The 22,959-nt window shown below is 37.5% G+C and overlaps 1 protein-coding gene across 50 annotated transcripts in view; it reads right to left on the bottom strand.

Moving 5' to 3' along the window:
* Positions 1-22,959, bottom strand: part of LOC106872674 (bromodomain adjacent to zinc finger domain protein 2B) — a 269,963-nt gene that overhangs the window by 60,963 nt on the left and 186,041 nt on the right. For all 50 annotated transcript variants that reach the window (XM_089364670.1, XM_089364684.1, XM_089364669.1 and 47 more), the window contains 8 exons: positions 14,607-14,822; positions 12,548-12,703; positions 11,307-11,451; positions 9,964-10,116; positions 8,129-8,307; positions 7,455-7,556; positions 5,934-6,063; positions 4,734-4,826 (listed from right to left, as the gene is read on the bottom strand). In XM_089364670.1, the coding sequence (XP_089220796.1) occupies positions 4,734-4,826; positions 5,934-6,063; positions 7,455-7,556; positions 8,129-8,307; positions 9,964-10,116; positions 11,307-11,451; positions 12,548-12,703; positions 14,607-14,822 (1,174 nt within the window). The remainder of the gene's footprint in view (positions 1-4,733; positions 4,827-5,933; positions 6,064-7,454; positions 7,557-8,128; positions 8,308-9,963; positions 10,117-11,306; positions 11,452-12,547; positions 12,704-14,606; positions 14,823-22,959) is intronic.

The following is a 22,959-nucleotide window of genomic DNA, read 5'->3' as shown; positions in this document are numbered from 1 at the left end:
GGAAGGCGGACGTTAAACGATGATGATGATGATGATGATGATATGAACCTTTCATGTGAGATGACAAAGGACTGAGATACCTGGTGCCTTGCTGCAATCAAGAAGGCTATACTCCATAGCAGAAGTGTTAAGACTGATCCTTCTTTTGTCTGGCATGTTAACAATTCTGCCAACTTTCTGCCTTAATAATAATAATGATAATAATGTTTTCTTTATTGGCCACAAAGACCAAACTTAATAATAAAAAAAATTATCAACAACCAGGTTTGAGAAATTTGTTGGGGATATTGGGCGTGACATGAGGGTAGAAGATGCTCAGAAAACTGCTTTTTATTGAGGACAGCACACATATCTTGAGATTGGTACTTGAGTGATAGGTATTGTGGAAGCAGACCCTGTGAAACCCTTGACAACAGGTCTGCTCTTACAGAATTAGCCAGAGCAAGAGAAATTAAGAAGTCTGAGAAGTGAAATAATGATAATTAATAATAATAATGATGATGATGATGATGATGATGATGATGATGATAATAATAATGATAATGATGATAATAATAATAATAATAATAATAATAATAATAATAATAATAATAATAATGAGCCCTGGTAACAGTGAGCAAAAATTTGAGAAGTACGTGGAACAAATAGGGGCTGCAATAATGGTGGCGCACTTGCAGAAAACAGCAATGCTTGGAACTGCTCGAATACTCCGGAAGGTGCACGAAAAATAAGAGGTGTCACCTTAGTTCTCTGGTTGTGAACAGCTGGCACTGTAGTACATCTCCAGCGTTAGAAGCTGTGCAAAGGCAATAATAATAATAATAATAATAATAATAATAATAATAATAATAACTCTTTCTACTAAAGGCACAAGTCCTGAAATTTTGAGGGAGGGGATAAGTTGATTCCATTGACCCCAGTGTTTCACTGGTACTTAATTTATGAATTCTGAAAGGATGAAAGGCAAAGTTGAATCGGTGGAATTTGAGCTCAGAACATAAAGACAGATGAAATGCTGCTAAGCATTTTACCTGGCGTGCTAATGATTCTGCAAGCTCGCTGCCTTAATAATATGTTCTAATTTTGGCACAAGGCCAGCAAATTTGAGGGAAGTAAGTACCATCAATTCTAGTACTCGACAGTATTTTATTTTAATTAACCTTGGAAGGGTGAAAGGCAAAAATGGCCATAACAGGATTTGAACTCAGAATGTAAAGAGCAAAAAGATATACCACAAAGCATTTTCCCTGGCTCTTTAATGATGCTGTCATCTTGCCAAAGATAGTTAAGTAGGGATCATTGAAGGAAAAGATTTAAAAGAACATCCAAATTATATTCAGACTCCTCGGAGCAACAGGATGAAAAAATATCCTTCGCTTTTGTTTAGTTTATTGCTCCCACTACAGCTCATTGTTCATAATTTAGTACATTTCTGAATCAAATGGCAAAGAGATAGGAAAAATAAAATAAAATATTATATATTATAAAAATGTTAGTTCAATCTAGCCAAAATAGAGAATGCTTTTGTTGTTTCTTCTCAAATTTCCAATATCTGAAAAATATCGGCACAAAATCAATAAATGAGTGCTTTAATTTATCTTCTTAAACAGCTGGAATAGGATTGGTTTAGTTACATTTAGTGCCATCATAACTGCGCATTGTTTTCAGGAATCAATTTTTAACATTTTAACATGATATTTCTTAATATCAACAGAAAAATTGGCATATATGTACATACGCTACACACACACACACACACACACAACCTGTGTCATATAGAAATATTCTGATTAAAGAATTCTGGACTCTCAGAAATTGTAAATTATGACCACTAATTTTGGGGAATTGGCTCATTTCACCTTTACTGAAACTCTGCTAAATTTTAATGATTTTAAAAACGATAATCATCATATATCTTTATCATTTACTCGTTTCACTCAGTGGACCACAGCCATGGTGGTGTAATATCTTGAAGAGACCAATTAATCTCAATACTTTTTCTTTTTTTAAAGTCTGGCATGCATTCTACAGGTCTCTTGCTAAACTACTAAGTTACAGGGATGTAAACAAACCAACACCAGCAGCCAAGAAATGACAAACACAAAGAATTACCCCCGCCCCCACGTATATATGATGAGCTTCCACACAGTTTCTGTCTACCAAATTCACTCTCAAGGCATTGAAGGCACCTGCTCCCGAGGTGCCACACAGTGGAACTGAACCCAAAACCATGTGGTTGTATAGCAAGCTTCTTAACCACACAGCCATGCCTGCACCTTATATATTTATTAAAAAAATAAATTTAAAAAAAAAAGAATGTATTTGGTGTAAATTTGTCAACAAACCAGCCATCACAAAAGGCAGACCCGTTGGGCTGTTTACTAGAAACCCCTATGTGTCTAGGAGCTCAATGTTACTCTTATGCCTGCAGTGGTTTACTGTTTGTCACTAAACACTACAAGCCCCAGTATATTGCCTTTCCTAGTGTTTTATAATGTTGTTAAGAGCGCCCTGCTAACACTGTTGCTGTGTGATTTCTTGTCTTTTGCTGCAGCATATACAATATAGTACCTTATTCTTATTTCAGATGACTGAGAAGAGGTCATCTTTTGCAGTAGTTCAAAAGGAAGTTGTAAAGGATGTTTCACAAAATTTTGATGAGGTCTTTGTCATGTGACACACACAGAGAAACAGTAGCAGCAAAAACCCCATTTAACGATTTAGAGTGGCCATGATGCAAGGGGCCAGGGAAAGATCCATGAGACTGTGAGAGAAGATCCAAAATTAGGTAATTCAAGAACAGAATGGAATGAATGACATGATCACAGAATACCAAAAGTTCAAGTTCAGCTAGGCCGAATATACCACAAGGTTCAAAGACACCAGGTGGATTTGTGCAGTTGCCAATTATCATCCAAGAGATTGGAGAAGGCGACTCGGAAGGCCTCTACAATGATGAGAAGAGGATTTAGATAAATGATTTGGGTAAAGATGGAAAAGAGTGGTGTAAGCATAAAAGAGCTGGAAGTGCATTGTGATCAGTGATGTATAGGAACATCCAATAGTCAGGCTGGCACAGTGATACAATGTGGACAGAGGGCATTTTAAAATGCCATTGGTAACAGAGGGGTCCTCTCATATGGGGGAACAAAAGAGTCTCTTTTATTCGGTATTAGTTCTTAGTTCAGATTAAGGTTGCTCTGTCTCCTGCAAAGCTAAAGAGCCCACTTTACATTGTCGTTATGTGTCCAAAGTAAATGTGAATAGAAAAAACAATGATGACCAAGTGGAAATTCAGGTAAGAGAAGAAAGAATATGAGTATAAGAGGTTGGGTTGGTGGGGGAACAGACAGGAGCAATTGACTTGTAGGAGGAGGGAGTAATGGTAGAGAAACAGTGATAGGCAGCAACTAACAGTGGGTTATTGGTAATGAGAATACTGAATAGAAAAGCATCATGGGTGGTATGATGGGTGGGGGTTGGGAAGAGTGAGTAAGAGAAGGAGACAGGATGATGAAGGGGGCAGTAATGGAAGTGAAAGAGAGTGATGTATGTTAACAATGAGAGATAGTAAGAGAGAGAGAGAGAGCAAGTGATAGGTAGCAATTGAGATAGATGATGAAGAGAGAGAGAGAGAGAGAGTGAGAGAGAGGTGAATTTCAACAGAAAGAGTGATCATGAAGAGTAAAGAAAGCTGATGGTAGGAGTATCTGATGCCATCCTTCGTTACAGGAAGTGGTATGATAAAGGGTGGCAACGGACATGTGATCAAGAAGTTTGCTTGGCAGCCACATGCTTCCAGATATGACCTTCACAGCACAGTGTGTTGCCTTGGCCAAGTGGCTTCTACTGTTGTCTCAGGCTGACCAATGCTTTATGAGTAGTGAATTTTGGCCCAAGGTCCTTTACATGCAAGTGCACATGCTCATGTGTGTGTATGTGCGTGCACATGTATGCATGTGAGTGTATGTATGTTTATATATATATACGTGTGTGTGTGTGTAAAAGTTCCTACAGATGGACGTTGTGAACAATGAAACGGTTGAAAATGTAAAAAGTCTAACTACTTGCTATTCCTTATCTTCTCATACTCTACATGTCTTGTACACACTGGTACATTATAACCATTTTGTTTGTTTTGTTTTCTATTCTTCACCATTCTTAGATTCTTATCCTTTGAAATGTGCATCTAGATATACCTTTATAAGCAACAGGAGCTTTAATACACACACACTATATATATATATATATATATATATATATATATATATATATATACACACACACACACATATATATACAGGCACGATATGTATATGCATTTGTGTTTGCCGGTGTGTATTTGTGAAAAGAAACTAAATTAAAAATGTCTAACTGAAAAAGGAAGCGAACACAGCAATGAAGAGGAGGCTGAAGAAGAAAAGAAAAAATTATTATGGTTGTTCTTTTATTGAATTTCAATAAAGAAATTATTGAATTCCAATGCAGAAAAAAAAAATTTAAATATTTTTATAAAAGTATTGAAAATAAAATTCTTTTGAAGTGAGAAATCAATAAACTTAAGCCAAAATTCAGTAAAACATGAATTGAAGCTCTGTAGCCCAGAATACAGATGTGTGTGTGTGTGTGTGTGTGTGTGTGAGAGAGTGAGGGCGAGATAGAGAAAGAAAGGAGGGCCTGTAAATAAAAATTAAACGATTTTTTAAACTGCAAAGCCATATAGATAAACTGACCTTTTATTTGTTTAACCTTTTTGGCCATTTCTTTCTGCTTTTGTCGTTCTAATTTCCTTTGCATTTTCAATTCTGCTGCTTGTTGTGCTGCTTCTGCACAAAGTAAAAAAAAACAAACTACATGATGCAATCACCAGTAAAATATAATACATGATGTAAAATGTTGCACTTTGTTGCATGTGTTTTAATTTGCAAGTGGTTTTTAGTTGTTAATCTCTCACTCACAGTTTGGATAGACTGGATCTGTCCAAGTACAGATGTACTAGAAGGACACAGCCATTGAATAAGATACAATTGGCACAAGAGAAGAATGTACGTCATGTCACAAAGTCACTTGCCAACATATTCTAGCCTCTGTCTTCTCTCAATGCTAATACTCTTGTAATGACCTCTCCTCCTCAGAGTTGGCTTGTCTCATGCCAGCTCTACTCAGGTATTACTCTCAACATACACATCCATTTCCTCTTGCCACACATACTGTTCTTCCCCACCCCCACCCCCAGTCCAGCGCTAATTCCTATGCCTAATTCTCCTCAAAGCAATCTTCTGGAATTCCTTCCTAATTCATGGTTTTGTCTGTAATTGCATCTCTTCAAGAAAAATGTTAACTCTGCAGTAATCTTACTGGTCTCAGAATTCTGTTAAGCCATTGACCACAGTGCCTTCCTTCAGACCAAAGATCTAACCAATAATAATAATAATAATAATAATAATAATAATAATGATGATGATGATAATTCTTTCTACAACAGGCACAAGATCTATGTAACTGACCTCAGTTAAGCACTGGTGTGGAGGGGGGGGGGGCGATTACATCAACCTTAGTGCTTAACTGGTATTTATATTATTGATCCTGGCTGTGGCAGAATTTGAACTTAAATTAAAGCAGGGAGCTGGAAGAAATGTTAGCACGCCAGGCGAAATGCTGAGCAGCATTTCGTCTATCTTCAAATTCTACCGAGGTCGACTTTGCCTTTCATCCTTTCAGGGTCGATAAATTAAGTACCAGTTGCATACTGGAGTCGATCTAATCGACTGCCCCCTCCCCCAAAATTTCGGGCCTTGTGCCTAGAGTAGAAAAGAACCGGAACTTAGAGGCACAACCATGTTGTTGAGAAGAAGTGGAGGGCAGAAATTACTTCAGATTTTCTTTAGAGATTTCCTGTGTCTTGTAGAAAAAAAAAAAAAAAAAAAACTTACCATACTTTTCTTCTTTCCGTTTTTTCTTCAGTGCTAAAGCCTCAGGGTCTAAATTTCTACGCCTTCTTCGATTGAATTGTACTTGAGTAAATCGGTCAAAAACCTCATGCTCAGATAACAAAACATATCCCTGAAACAAGATATGGTTGAACATTTTCAATGATAAATAATTTAAAACTGAGTTTTTTTCTTGAATCTATCTACAAAGAATATACATTCTACATGCATTCAAAACCAATATACACCTTCAAAACACATGACATTCAATAGAAATATAGTTCAATTATTACATATTTTATCATAATGCACTTTAAATAAAATGTAATTTAGTTTTGGTTATTTAGCAATTTTGGAAAGGGGTTAGGTGATGATATTGACCCCCAGTACTTGTCTGATACTTACTTTATCAACCCCCCCCCCCCTCCAAAAGGAAGAAACGCAAAGTCGACCTTGGTGGAAATCTGAACTCAGAACACGAAGACAGATGAAATACCACCAAGCTTTTTGCCTGGCATGCTCAAATTTTGGGGAAGGGATTAAATTGATTACATCGGCCCCAGTGCATAACTGGTACTAATTTTATCGATCCCAAAAGGATGAAAGGCAAAGTCAACCTTGCCGGAATTTGAACTTGCAATGTAAAGATGGATGAAATGCTGGTAAGCATTTTGTCCAGCATGCTAATGATTCTGCCAGCTCACTTGACTTATATATTCACAATATAAGAAACACAAGTATGTAGGCAGGAGCATGGCTGTTTGGCTAAAAAGTTCAGTCTCCTATCATGTAGCTATAGCCCCAAACCAGCCAATGCCTTATGAGTAAATTTGCTGATCAAAACTGTGTGAAACCCCATTATATCATCACCATCACCATCACATCATCATCATTTAACATTCCTGCACCATGCTGGTATGTGTGTGTGTGTGTGTCTCTTTGCGTTTGCACCCTATTCACTCCATGACAACCAGTGTTGGTTTCATTATGTCCCTGAAACTTAGTGGTTCAGCAAAAGAGACTGACAGAATAAATACCAGACTTAAAAATAAATGCTGGGGCCAATTTCTTTGACTAAAACCCTTCAAGGCAGTGTTGCAGCATGGCCACAGTCCAATGATGGGAACAAGTAAAAGATAAAAGACTTCATGCATATTTAATATGTTGATGTGTTCAATGTATCTTTTACTTGTTTCAGTCATTAGACTGTGGCCATGCTGGGGCATTGAAGCCTAGCACTTATTCTAAATACACCTAACACTGGCTGTCAAGTGATGATGGAAGTCAAACACAAAGATACACATGCACACATACATACATAAATATATATATGATGGGCTTCTTTCAGTTTCCATCCACCAAATCCACTCACAAGGTTTTGGTTGGTTCAAGACTATAGTAAAAATACACTTGCTCAAGGTGCCATACAGTGGGAGTTGACTCAGGACCACGTGTTGGGAAGCATGTACAAAATATGATGTGCTAAAATAAATGGAAGTAAAGATAAGCAATAAGACTTCTTACATTTTCACCATGTCGCTGTTCAAAAAATTCCCCAATGGGAGCTTTAGTGCTGAAGGAAAAGTTCTCTTTGCACAAATCTGTGATACCATTTTTCTCTAGATACTGTAACCAAAATAGAAAGAAAGCAGAGAATTAACTGCAATTAAAACAAAAATGATAAATACTTAAGAATTTAGACATTGTCTTTCCTCCCATGGCTAACTATCAGGTAACTGATTTTATTGTTGAGTGAAAGAATTTAGTCTTGACTCAGTAAACCACCAAACTAATCAAGTTCTGGTAAGTTTGGTAAGTTCTCATTACTTTGCTGCCAGGTGTTTTAGATTAATATTGTGCACTCATCGTTAAGAACAATCAGATTCTAATTCAGGTATGATGTAACACATCATTTCATCACCATTTTTGTGGTGGTTCTTTTTTTTTGGTACCTTATGCACCTGTGCTTGCATCAAGACAAGACACACTATATACTAATACACAACTACTCTTATATTCACACTTTGTTAGAATGATTATGTTGTGAATTGTCTTGACCATAAACACAAATTAATGTCAGTGATGTGACATGAATTAGTGACTTTATTCTTCGTAGTATAACATCCGACAAGATTTACTTAGTTGCAGTCATCATAAATCATTCCTATGGATAATATTATTTCTCTTAAAAAACTTACCCTCATCACATCTGAATAAGTACGAAGCTTTTTACCACATGGAGCATGGTACATGACTTCTCCAATGATACCACGTTTTCCAATACCCCTAATTTTGGTTTGTCGTTGCCAACTGTGTTCTAGAGGAATCCGTAACTCTTTTTCATCTATGACACGGCGTTTCTTCACAGGAGCAGATGCTGCAGGTTTAAAAAAAAAAAAGAAAGAAAGAAAAAATTCAATTTTTAAACTCTTTAAACCTTTAGCGTTCAGATTAATCTGCTGAATGCAATGGTTATGAATTTTGAATTACTTTTGAATTACATGGTTTTGAATTACTTATGTATTATCTAATAGCTTTGGGATTTCGATGATGTGACTGTTTATTTTTAGAATGGCATTATAGGGTAGGTGTAAAAGGCCAGATCTGGCCAGTTTGAACATAAAACATATAGAATAGAATATGGTCAGATATGGCTGCTTTAAATGCTTAAAGGTTAAACCATTAGCATTTGCACTGGCCATATCCAACCCAAATATTCTACCTGTTTCATGTTCAAATTGGCCAGATCTGGCCCCTCACACCTAATTGAACTGGATGAGTTTTTCTGTTACACCACTGAAAGACTACAATGTGTGTGTGTGCATATACTCTTTTACTTGTTTCAGTCATTTGACTGCAGCCATGCTGGAGCACCGCCTTTAGTCGAGCAAATCGACCCCCAGGACTTATTCTTTGTAAGCCTAGTACTTATTCTATCGGTCTCTTTTGCCAAACCGCTAAGTGACGGGGACGTAAACACACCAGCATCGGTTGTCAAGCGATGTTGGGGGGACAAACACAGACACACAAACACATACACATATATATATATACATATATATACGACGGGCTTCTTTCAGTTTCCGTCTACCAAATCCACTCACAAGGCTTTGGTCGGCCTGAGGCTATACTAGAAGACACTTGCCCAAGGTGCCACGCAGTGGGACTGAACCCGGAACCATGTGGTTGGTAAGGAAGCTACTTACCACTGCTACGCCTATACATTCATTTTTAACTTTTAAATCTCTTGTGTTTGTATTCCTTGTTTCTGTTCATAGTCTTCTGCCTCCCTTGTACATTGTTGCCTTCATTTTAAGTCTTTGGTTGTATCACATCAACATCAGTGATACTCCCTGTACCACTGGCATAATCAGAGGTGCAAATGCCATGGAATTTAATATTTTCAGGCTTTAAAATGCTGAAACTATAATGAGTCTGGTCTCCATGACTGATGAGGGGATTTCCATGTTAATTTGTCTGTTGTCCTCTTCTATTAATTGTTTCCATGTTCCATTTTTATTTTCCTTTATATACATACATGTGTGCATTTGGGTGTTTATCTGTACACTGTACTGCCTTATTGGGCCCTCCTTGGGTGTACAGACTAGACACAGATATTGCTCTTACATACACATAGACAAATTGTTATACAGTATACTGCAAACTAAACCAACTCAATTTTTACATATTTTCATGTTAACACACAGTGAAATATATCAAAGAAATAATGGAAACAGTGTTACCCCATTAGCATTTAAATGGCCAGATCTGACTCCTCACACCTACCCTATAATGTCCTTCTAAAACAAACAATCACATCATTGAAATCTCTAAGCTAAGAGATAATCCAGGATTAATTCAAAAGATTGTGAATAAATAAGTATTATAGTAGACAGGGTAATCTGAATGCTAAATCATTAAAACAAACCCAAATGATGCTGGTTTAATAACATTTAGATAATATGATGATGATGACAAAGTCAATATTCTTGAGACCATCGTGTGTATATTCTTGAGTTGAAGCTATACTTACTTCCAGAGCCATTCCCACTAATATCAGCAGTTCTTTTGTCTCCTGTACTTAAAGATGTTGAACTATTTTCACTGTCACGGGTCGATTGATCATCATCTGATTCCATACTTTCTGAACAAGATCCACTGTCTGAACTATCGGAACTGTCACTTTCTGCGATTAGGGAAGAGAAAAAAAAAAAAAAGAAAAAAAGAAAAAAAAAAGCCAGTCATTTATTACGTACACAAGTGTTGCTATATATCTTTCATTTAATACCATACACACACACATTAAAACTTTTGTGTCGATATTGTTAATGATATCCTTTTACTTGTTTTAGTTATTTAACTGTGACCATGCTGGAGCACTTGCCTTTTAGTCGAACAAATCAACCCCAGCACTTATTTTTTGTAAGCCTAGTACTTATTCTATTGGGCTCTTTTGCCATACCACTAAGTTAATATCAATATCGGTTGTCAAGCGATGGTAGTGGGGACAAACACAGACACATATACATGCATATGTTATATATATATACACACACACATACATACATTATATATATAAATGCCAAAATGAATTTCTGTGTGCCAGTGTGTCACACTTTGACCCCCTCTCTCACTATTCAATGACAGTTCTACTATTCCTCATGTTGGGATGAGAGTAATAGTAGGCATAGAGATGGTGAGGGTGGTAGTAGACTGACGGTCGTGATGGTAATGGGGTTGTGGAGGGGAAGACGGTAAAGTCAAAGGTATTGATGATGGTGGTATCAGAAGTTTGAATGGTATGTGTGTATGGTAGATGTGGTGGTGATAGAGATGGTTGAAAACAGTCAACAGAAAGAGAGAGAGAGAGAGAAAGAGGTTGGATAGAAAAACAATTGTAATGACCCCTGAATGGGAAGACAAAAAAATGTTGTTTATCATGCAGCTTTGCAATAAGTTCCAATTCAACAAATCATATCATTGTCTTGATGAGAATCGTTTATTGCTTGAAAACTATGGTCATGTTTAATAAAATTTAATATGTACTCAATGCATGAAGTGTCTACAAAGTAGCAATAGGCCCCTTAGTGCCAACACAAACAATCTCTCTCTAGTGCTGGTGACAATAAAAATGCACCTAATTCACACAGTGAAGTATGTTGGTGAGAGTAAGGTCATCCAGTAAAACCTATGCCAAAAAAAAAAAAAAAGAAAAAAAACACTTGGTAACTTTCTCTTACTGTACATCATGTACCAGATAATAAAGGAATGCAGTAACAGGATTTGAGATGAGGTGGGAGGAAAGCACAGGTGTGTAAGGTAAAAGAAAAAAAAAGAACCACCACAAAAATGATGATGGAATGATGTGATACATACCTGAACCAGAATCAGAATCGTCATCAGAACTGCTACTATTGGAACTGTTTTTATCACTCATCAATTTGTATTTGGTGATGACAGAATCGTTTTGGCCGTTAGCTGAGAAACTACTTGACAATAAACTACTTTTAGAGTCACCATTCTGGAAAATAAAATGAAAGAAACTAAATAATATTTACAAAAAAAAATATTTGTTAAAAACATCATCATCATCATTGTTTAACGTCCGTTTTCCACGCTGGCATGGGTTGTATGGTTTGAATGAGGTCTGGAGAGACAGCGGCTACACCAGGTTCCAATCTGATCTGGCAAGGTTTCTACAGCTGGATGCCCTTCCTAACACCAGTCAGATGGACCTAGCATCAATCATGTTTGGATGGTGCTTTTAATGTGCCACTGGCAAAGTCCTTTTTTTAAACCTTTGTAAAATATTGATGTCTCAGTTTCGGTTATTGGACTGTAGCCATGCTGGGGCACCACCCTGATGGGTTTAGTTGAATAAAATGACCCTAGTAGTTATATTTTTAAGCCTGGTATTTATTTTATTGATCACTTTTGCTGAACCACAAAGTTATGGAGCCTATAAACAAAACCACACCAATTATCAAGTGGTCGGGTGGACAAATAGAAACACAAAGACACCTCCACATGACAGGCTTCCACACAGTATCCATCTATCAGATCTACTCTCAAAGCATTGGTTGGCCCAGTGGTACAGTAGAAGACACTTGAAGGTTGACAGAGCTGTGTCTGGTTAAATAGTGAACGCATACAATAAAAGAGTAAAATGGCATGGCTTTGTGGTTAAGAAGCTCACTTTGCAACCATATTGATTCAAGTTCAATCCCACAGCATAGCACCTTGAACAGGTGTCTTCTACTATAGCCTTGGGCCAACTGAAGTCTTGTGGGTGAATTTAGTAAATGAAAACTGTATGGAAGCCTGTTATACACATACACATATATATATAGAAATGTATATACGTGTGTATGTCTGTATTTTTTCCTCATCACTGCTTGATGATCAGTGTTAGTTTGTTTACATCCCCTTGACAGTAATTCAGCAAAAGAGACAGAGAGAATAAGTACCTGATTTAAAACAAACAAATACTCGGGCCAATTTGTTCGGCTAAACCATTCAATGGGGGTACCCCCACATGGCTGCAGTCCAATGACTAAAATGAGTATAAGATACACTGAGCAATAGCCATTGAATAAGGATCAAGTGGTCATACAAACCTCTGATTTATTTTTGACACCAGGAACATGAGCAGATGAAGAGATGGGGGTTTTCAGATCAAGTGGCCGATACATTGATAGTTCTTCATTGTTTTGATGAACTGGTTTTTTAACCAACTGCAATGGTTTATCCTCGGAATTTGTTTCTCTCATATCCTGTAACATAAATCATTAAAAAAAAAAGTTATTTTTTTCTTTAAACACCTTTTAGGGTCGATAACAAAAGTACCAGACAAGTAGGGGGGGGGGGGGTCAATGGAATCTGCAGCCCTCAAAATTGACTTAAATTAAAAACTTTTATTATTATAAAGAGCTTTGCATTAAACTGCGATTATTTATTTATCTAATACGGTAGAATGTTGAGCTAATAGACCTTAAATTTAAAAGACATGATTTGTCAGTCTGCCTCATGGTCCTCGCAGACAAACTGAAAGAGGCTTTGCCTCAGAGGATGGCAGATGGTGAGGGAGTTGCACTGGAAGAGCCACTGGTAGCAAAGTTGTTGGTATGTCTGACAAAATGCTTAGCAGCATTTCGTCCATCTTTATACTCCAAGTCCAATTTTGCCTTTCATCCTATCAGGATTGATAAAATTAGCCTAGACCATTTAATAAACGATACCTGTTCCCTCCACAGGAAGTGCAAAAGCAAACACACCAGCCCGTTCAGCCATGAAGAGGGGCAAGGGACGATAGTCAGGCAATTAGCCTTGTGCCTATAATAGAAAGGATTATTATTATTATTATTATTATTATTATTAATATTTGTCGTTTAAAGTTTTATTTTTCATGCTAGTAAAGGTTGCACCACACATTGTTTGTCATTTTGTTCATAAAAGTCAGCATCTCGAGACCACATTCCAGAATTTCTTCCTTTGCTGCAAGTACCTGCAACTGCTTTACAGGTAAAAAGCACTCAGTCCACGCTGCAGAATGGTTGGTGTTAGGAAGGGCATCCAAATGTAAAAACTCTGCCAAAACGGACACAGTAGGCTGGGGTAGTCTTCTGCCTGGCCGGCTCCTATCAACCATCCTTACTTATGCATGCATGGAAGACTGATGATGATGATGATGATGATGATGAGTAGCCTATCCTGCTCAAAAGGTTCCTGAATAAGGTTTGTTTAAGAATGTTGAATGAAACACCCATGTTTCCAAAAGTGAATTGTCTAAACCACCAAAGAATTCCTCTCAACACATGGCTATGATGTTCCCCCACTACTTCTGCTCATGATCAGAGATGCACATATCGTCAGCCACCAAGGGACATGCTCAACTGGTTAAGGTCAAACAACTGACAAGCAAATCTGTGGTATTGAGCAGAATGTTTGCTGTAGCCCATCATTTAGACCAAGATTATCATTATTATTATTATTATTATTATTATTATTATTATTATTATTATTATTAGAGTGGAGAGCTGGCAGAATTGTTAGCACACCAGGTGAAATGCTTAGCGGTATTTTGCCTTGTCTTCAGGTTCTGAGTTCAAATTCTGCCAAGGTTGGCTTTGCCTTTCATCCTTTCAGGGTTGATTAAACAAGTACCAGTTACACACTGGAGTTGACGTAATCAACTTAATCCCTCCCCCAAAACTTGTGCTTCCAGTAGAAAGAATTATTATGATTATCATCATAAGAAGACTTATTGGGGCAAGCGAAAGCGAAATCGGGATGGCACCTGTGCCCAGCATTGCCTTTCTGGCACTTGTGCCCGTGACACGTGTAAGGATTTTCGAGTGAGATTGTTGCCAGTGACCCTGGACTGGATCTTGTGTGGGTGGCACATAAAATACACCGCCTGACTGGCATTCGTGCCGGTGGCACGTAAAAGCACCCACTACACTCGCGGAGTGGTTGGTGTTAGGAAGGGCATCCAGCTGTAGAAACTCTGCCAAATCAGATTGGAGCCTGGTGTAGCCATCTGGTTTCACCAGTCCTCAGTCAAATCGTCCAACCCATGCTAGCATGGACAGCGGACGTTAAACGATGATGATGATGATCATCATCATTGTCACGACAATGGTTTTGATAGAGCAAAAAGTGAAAAGTAGTACAAACCATTACAGCAGTTGATAATTGTTTTGGAGGCCGACCTTTTGCTCGTGGTTGGTGTAATTCAGGTTTATAAACAGGCGTCTGTAGTGGAGTTAAGATGGACTTCATTTTCTGTCGAATTTGTTCAGCTAAGAGTTTTTTCTTGGTGTTATCTATTTGGTGGTCAGTAGCAGAAACTTTCTTCAAGTTTTGTGATGTGACAGGAGACATATTTTTATCCTGAAATAGAATGGTAACACAAGGAAATTAGTTGTTAAATAAAAAACAGAACACCATCACCATCATCATTATTATTAAGGTGGCGAGCTGGTAGAATTGTTAGCATGACAAACAAAATGCTTAACAGTATTTCATGTCTTTACATTCTGAGTTCAAATTTCACCGAAGTCAACTTCACTTTTTGTCCTTTCAGGGTCAATAAAATGAGTAGCAGTTGAGCACTGAGGTCAATGGAATCAACTTACCCCACCCCTGAACTTGCTGGCCTTGTGCCAAAACTTGAAACCATTATCATCATCATCATCATCATCATTATTTATTTCTTTATTGCCCCCACAAGGGGCTAAATATAGAGGGGACAAACAAAGACAGACAAAGGGATTAAGTCGATTATGCTGACATCAGTGCATAACTGGTATGTATTTAATCGACCACAAAAAGATGAAAGGCAAAGTTGACCTCGGCAGAGATGGGACAAACAAGGACAGACAAAAGGATTAAGTTAATTACATCAGCACCAGTGCGTAACTGGTACTTATTTAATTGACCCCAAAAGGATGAAAGGCAAAGTCAACCTTGGCGGGGGTTTGAATGTTATTATTATTATTATTCCTGCACGAACATCGAAGAAGTCAGTATCTCCATCGGGTACTGCACTTTGGCTTGGGTGTTTTTATACTGCATCATTCCTGCCTTTATTCTTTCATCAGGATTCCATATGCCTTAAGGATTTCTGCCATCTTGTCTCTGTGTACAGAGTCTTGGAAAAATCAACAAAGAGTGGGGATTGAAGTTTACTGGCCACTGCTAGAGAAGTAAGGATGAACTTATGAGTAAAGTGTTGCTGTGGACACCAAATCATGGTACCACATTGGCTGGAAGACCACAGAAGACATATACACAACAGCTTGCAGAAGATGTTGAATGCCAAGTTGAAGACCTAAAAACACCAATGGAAGATAGAACTTCCACTGACCGCATTACCTGACTGGCCAAGGGCTGTGAGCACTTGGAGACACCTGAGGTGCCAAGTGCCCTACCTTGGTCTATGCGTGATCCGGGACTGTAACTCCATCAAGGAGATGAGCTGCGGAAAAGTGAATTCAACAAACAGCAACCTCACCTGCTCACCGTTAAGGTATCACTGGAGATGTTGCAGCCTCAGTGCGTGTCTGTGTGTTCTCAGCCACAGCATTCCCAGTCCTCCACGCAACAGGTGCTGACAGTAAATAGACCATTTAATAAACGATACCTGTTCCCTCCACAGGAAGTGCAAAATCAAACACACCAGCCCGTTCAGCCATGAAGAGGGGCAAGGGACGATAGTCAGGCAATAGTATATGATGGATGTGTTGTATGCATTCACCACTTCCATCCAACCTTTCAGAGACAGCTTCCTCTTGGCCTATTTCTGGGTGAGACTGGTCACCCTGTCTGTCACCTCGCCTCAGTTCTTGTCCACTTGGAGATCTGGACTGAACTAGAAACCGAGCAACTTAACAGGTCCTCCCATCCAGCACCCCACCATGCAGTCGGTTGGCATGGGCCTTCCTCTCCAGGTGCCTTATATAATAAAGATAATAATAATTATTTCAAATTTTGGCACAAGGACAGCCAGATTAGGGAGGGGATCAGTCAACTACATTCACCCTAGTGTTCAACTGGTACTTATTTTATCAACCCTGGAATGATGGAAGGTAATGTGACCTTGGAGGAATTTGAACTCAGAACGTAATGATGGACAAAATGCTGCTAAGCATTTTGTGTAACGTACTAACAATCTTGCCAACTAACTGCCTTAACAATACTACTACTACTACTACTACTACTAATAATAATAATAATAATAATAATAATCCTTTCGACCATAAGCACTAGGCCTGAGATTTTGGGAGTGGGGTCTAGTTGATTACATCAATCCCAGAACTCAACTGTACTTATTTGGTAACAATTCTGCTAGTTTACTGCCTTTGATGATGATAATAATAATAATAATAATAATAATAATAATGATAATAATAATGAGCTCAGATACCAAGAAACCCCAAAATGGCTGAGGTTCAAAAGATAGTGCTCATGGGAACTGCCCATATCCTACGTAAAATACTGTCTATGTGATCTCAAATTTTAAAGCAAACACATAATTTTCTTATGGTTTCTTAAACATTCACTAGAACAAAACTGTACAAATCCAAATATATGGTACCCTAGGCATAACACCTACATGAACTTCTAACTTGTTGTCTCTTGAGGTCTCTGGGCGAGACTTGGATCCAACTTGTACAAATGCAAAACAAAAGTCAAACATAAAATAATAATAATAATAATACTTTCTAATTTTGGCACAAAGCCAGTAGTTTTGAAGGAAAGGGGTAAATCAGTTACATCGTCCCCCCCCCCCGTATTAGATTGACACTTTATTTAATCAACCCCACAGAGATTAAAGGTAAAGCTGACCTCAGCAGAATTTGAACTCTCACGAGCCGGAAGAAATGCCACTAGGCATTCCGTCCGACACACTAATGATTCTGCCAGCTCACCACCTTTAATAATAATGATAATAATAATGATAATGATAATAATAATAATAATAATAAGGATGCAAAGACAGAGAGGGCTGTAGTGTTGGAGAGATTTACTATATGATGAGAAGTTTGTATGAGTCATTTGAAACAAATGTTAATGAAATTTATCCCTCAAGCTAAATTCTATACATGGTTTTAAAATTCAAGATTTCATGCAAAGAATTTCATTTGTTTAAAATGTCTGATTAATCAAACATTTAATTGCTATGCCACTAAAAATAGAGTGATAGAGATTTCAGGATTTTCATGACTGTTTAGTTAAATGGGGTGATAGAGAGAGGGAGAGAGAGAGAGAGAGAGAGAGAGGAAGGAGAGAGAGCGAGAGTGTATATTCAAGGCGGGAGGGAGTCTGTGTATATTCAAAATTTCATGATTGTTTGGTTAAAAAGGGAAAGAAAAGTAGAGAGAGAGAGAGAGAGAGAGAGAAAGAGAGAGAGAGGGAGGGAGGAGGAGTATGGTGTGTAGAGAATATTATGGACATTGTGGCTAAAGGAGAAGAGAACACTGATATGTGGGTGTGTAAGAAAGTGTGTGGGTGTATATATACTGTTAGTGTGAAAAAGTGGGAAGAGTGTGTTCATGAGAGTGGTTGTGAAAGCAGGTATATGTGTGTGTGTGAGAGAGAGAGAGAGAGAGAGAGGGAGAGAGAGAGAGAGAGGGAGAGAGAGAGAGAGAGAGGGAGAGAGAGAGAGAGAGAGAGAGAGTTCTTGAATGAGAGGAAAATAGGAGAAAGAGGGTATGTATTCATGAAGGAGGGAGAAAGAGAGAGTGTGAGAAGGAGTGTTTTTGAATGACAAAAAATGGGAGAAAAGGAGGGTATATATATATCCAAGAGAGAGAGAGAGAGAGAGAGAGAGAGAGAGAGAAAGAGAGAGAGAGAACGTGTGTAAATGAAAGAGAGAGAAATAAGAGTAAATAAATTTTTAGAAAAAGCACAAATATGTTTTTTAAAAATTACATAATAAAATAAAGCAATAAAATTTTTTAAAAAATTACCAGGAAAAATTGCAAGAATATTCAATAAAAGCCAGTTTCATCAATTCTTAAAATAATGTGACTTTAGTCAATAGGAAATGTAAGAATGGGAAGCTATATACAGGGACGATGACTATTTTATGGTTGTTGTTGTTGCTCGTTTATCTTTTGTTTTCATTTTATTTAAACATTCAAATCTGAACAAAGATTACAACAGCTAAATTAAATTTAACTTGGGATTTTATCCCACAACAAACCAATCGAAAAACCAACCCGCACACCTTTTCCTGTCCATATGGTGAGTCGAGTTCCTTGGGACCTCTCTCACAATGTCAACTTTCATATTTAAGAAAACAAATGTGAAAAAAAAAAAAAAAAAAAGAACAACAAATTTACCCATGTATTGGTAAGAGAGAAATTTTCAGTCCATATTTTCCGGCATACAAGTTAAATTTTGCGAACCAAAGTTTACAGCCCCCACAAAAAAGTAGGTTGACTTAAGACACCCAGAAGACTTTGGAGGAACAAAAATTCCACGTGAAATGCAGCAGGAATTGGAAAGACAATATTTGAATGTGTATTCTATTTACTATGTTGATTTTTTCTGCTGGAAAATATGGTATTTCTACCCAAAGAAGCAGACATTTCGGACTCCTGTGACATGGCACTCTTGTGGTGCATATGAGTTATAGGTGTGCAGCTTTTGAGATGAATTAGAAAATAATGGGATATTTGAAAACCTTGAGTGTTTCTTTTCATGCAATGCATTATTGCATGCGTGATTTGCTTGCAGCAAAGTGCAGTGCATGCACTCTTCTGTCTTATTGCAAGAAATGCGATGCTAGCAAATCTAAATACTCAATTTTCAATAATAACAAATAAAAAAACCCCATTTTTTTACATGCTTATGGGGAAGTCAACTTATCAAGCTTTCATGAGATTTCTGGGGTTTTTTTTTGTCGATGTATAATAAATTTAGTCAAAAGGGACAGGACATTGACCGTAACTTTTGCAGGTCATATTCCCAGGCTGATGAGATTGATACAGGTTGATACTCAGAATGTAGGACAATTGTAGGGGTGGGGTGGGGTGGACCAAAACCAGCGGAGAGACAATTGAAGAGGGTTACGGTTCTGGGGAGAAAAGACTGACTGCATGAAGTGTTTGGCAGCAGCTAAGTCTGAGATATAAGATATACACAAATTATTGTAAATAATTTTTCTATTTATATCTGTGGAACAAAAATAACAAATAATTACATCACTCACACACACACACACACATGTGAAGAGGATGTATAAAGGCAATTAGCACCAAAATGAGAGTGAGTATAGCACCTGCTTCATTGAATCCAGGTAAGTGTAAAGTAAAGACAAGAACACTGAGATTTTGAGCTAGAAACATACAAGGACTAGTCTGAAAACGCCAAAGCATTCCATAGAATGCTCTGTCATACCAGCTGCTTCAATGCTATGAGAGATGAATGAACATCATCACTTCACACATTCCATGTCATTGTTATTACAGGACAGAAGAAAATGCGAATCATTATAATTATTCTTTCATATACATATATATATATATATGGGAGAATTTACGAAAAAAACAACAACAGACGAGGACAGGTGGTGTAAACAACAAAAGGATGTATTAGTTTAACGCTCGGGAATAGAGAAAGTCTTTAACGTTTCGAGCTACGCTCTTCAACAGAAAGAATACGGAGAAAACAAGGAGAAAAAAAATTGAATGCTTTGGTCAGCGATCTATCATATATATATATATATATATATATATATATATATATATATATATATATTGTTATTTATATGTCGCTGGCGCCAGACGCGTGACTCCAAGCCACCAAATGCTTTAGTGCAAATCAGAGGTGCAATCTGTGTGGGTGTTTTTTCAAAACACTGTCTGGTTTAAAAAGCCACATCAGACGCCATGAAAGGGCTAAGGTGTAGGTGCAGGAGGTGGTCAAACTCTGTTTAAGGAGTAGACAACCACCACCATATATATATATATATATATATATATATATATATATATATATATATATATACCAGAGTAAGCACATAAATGCATAACAAGGTGGGAAAAACTAGTACTCGAATACCAGAGGTAGAGTAATATGCTTTATTGTTAAAGCTACAAAAATACCACAAAAAACTGCTACTCAGAGTTTCCTGTTCCCATTCATCTAGATCACGACTGCCTGATGAACAGGAACGTGAAGCTGAGCAGCAGTTTTTTGCGACATTTTTGTGATGTTTTTACACACATTGATTTCAAATTTTGGCACAAAGCCAGCAAGTTCAAGGAAGTGTGTGTGTGTGGGGGGGCCTAATCGATTACATCAACCCCACTACTCAACTAGTAAATATTTTATTGACCCTCAAAAGGATGAAAGACAAATTTGACCACAGCAGAAATTGAACTCAAAATGTGAAGATGGACAAAATGTTGCTATGCATTTTGTCTCGCACGCTAACGATTCTCGCAGTAAGCTGCCTTTATAAAGATATTGTTTTTTTTTAAATAATAAAACCAATTTAATATTGAACTGAAGAATTACTCAACACTTTTTTCTATAGAGTACCTCACTTGTTTCCAAGTAAGATAATATTTTACCATAGCCAGACATGTTTGTCATGGAAGACTGGAAATGAACAACATTGCTTGTTTTCAGGTTGGTGACACTCATTTACAAATATAACATCATGTCCAGACAAACATGACAAGCTTTTCAGTTTCTGTCTACCAAATTCAATTACAAAGTGTTGGTCAGCCTAAGGCTACAGTAGAAGACACTTGCCCAAAGTGCTGCGTAGTGCAACTGAACCCGAGTCCACAGGGTTGGGAAGTAAGCTTCTTAACCACATAGCTATGCCAATACATATATATATAAGTATGTGTGTATGTATGTATGTATGTATAATCAATCAGATGATGTATGAACATATGTGTGGGTGTGTGTGTGCATATATATATATATATATATATATATATATATATATATATAAACTGAAAGAAGCCCGTCGTATATATATGTGTGTGTATGTTTGTGTGTCTGTTCCCCCAACATCGCTTGACAACCGGTGCTGGTGTGTTTACGTCCCCGTAACTTAGCGGTTCGGCAAAAGAGACCGATAGAATAAGTACTAGGCTTCCAAAGAATAAGTCCTGGGGTCAATTTGCTCAACTAAAGGTGGTGCTCCAGCATGGCCACAGTCAAATGACTGAAACAAGTAAAAGAGTAAAGAGTGTGTATATATATATATATATATATATATATATATATATATATATATATATATATATATATATATATATATATTAGTGTGTGTGTATACATATATGTGTGTGTGTGTGTGAATGATATGATTATAACATCTTTTGAAATTGTATACCCAATCTGCAAGTTTTATGAATGAAATTAAAATAATGAGGTGGACAGAAGAATGTGTGAACTAAGGGGGTAGCTGTTGCTGCTGCACCACCAACCTCCATGGTGGCAATGGAGCAGCCTCCGGATGCTGTGAGAAGAAGAAACCCAAGGAAGCTGCTAAAGAGAAAATTAGATCACATTTGAAAGAGTATAAAATCATGGCCTGAGAAAAGGATCATACTGTTAACGGTGCAAAAATAAATACCGCACTATGCCAGAGAGTGGCGAGAAATGAGAAGTGAGAAGAGAGTGTGGTTTGGTGTGGTGACTGGGAGGAGAAGGAGGTAGTGGTGGTGGTGGTGGTGGTGGTGGTGGTGGAGGAGAGGATGTGTAATACAGAAACTCAGAACCTTATTGATTTCAATGCAAATAAAGACATACAGCCATAAAGTCTCGAGTTTAATTTGGATGAATCTAGAAAAATGAATGAGTCATGACAGTTTATTTGTTCTTCTGAGAAGAATTCGAATTGATTGGAGAGAAAATTTCATAAAAATTGCTTCCTTATTAGCATGCTGGGACAATAATATATTTGTCAGGACTTTAAAACTAAGGCTAAAAACTTTATTTTCTCTCGTCAAACAATCCTGTTAAATAAAAATACCAAACAAAACAAGACGGACTCAAGACTATAATTAAAATCATAACGAATAGCAATAATTCCTTTCGTCAACAGATTCAAAAATTAATTTGGACTTTATCTTTTACTTGTTTCAGTCACAAGACTGCGGCCATGCTGGGGCACTGCCTTGAAGAATTTTAGCTGAATGAACCAACCCCAGTACTTATTTTTTTTCATAAAAAGCCTGGTATTTATTCTCTCAGTTTCTTTTGCTGAACCGCTAAGTTATGGGGATGTAAACACCACCAGCACTGGTTGTCAAGCATCGGTGGGGGGGGGGGGGGACATACACACACACACGATGGGCTTTAAATATTTGCTACTACCACTGAGCAGATTTGGTAGATTTGTCTATCAAATCCACTCATGAGGCTTTGGTCAGCTTGAGGCCATAGTAGGTGCCATGCAGTAGGATTGAGACTGAACCTGGAATCATGTGGTTGGGAAGCAAACCTCTTACCACACAACCACACCTGCAATATATTTGAAACTTATTTACTTATT

This window comes from Octopus bimaculoides, chromosome 16, assembly GCF_046866305.1.
Source record: "Octopus bimaculoides isolate indiv1 chromosome 16, ASM4686630v1, whole genome shotgun sequence".
Lineage (NCBI taxonomy): Eukaryota > Metazoa > Mollusca > Cephalopoda > Octopoda > Octopodidae > Octopus > Octopus bimaculoides.
The sequence above is the reverse complement of the archived record's forward strand: the minus strand, read 5'-3'. Positions and strand labels throughout refer to the sequence as shown.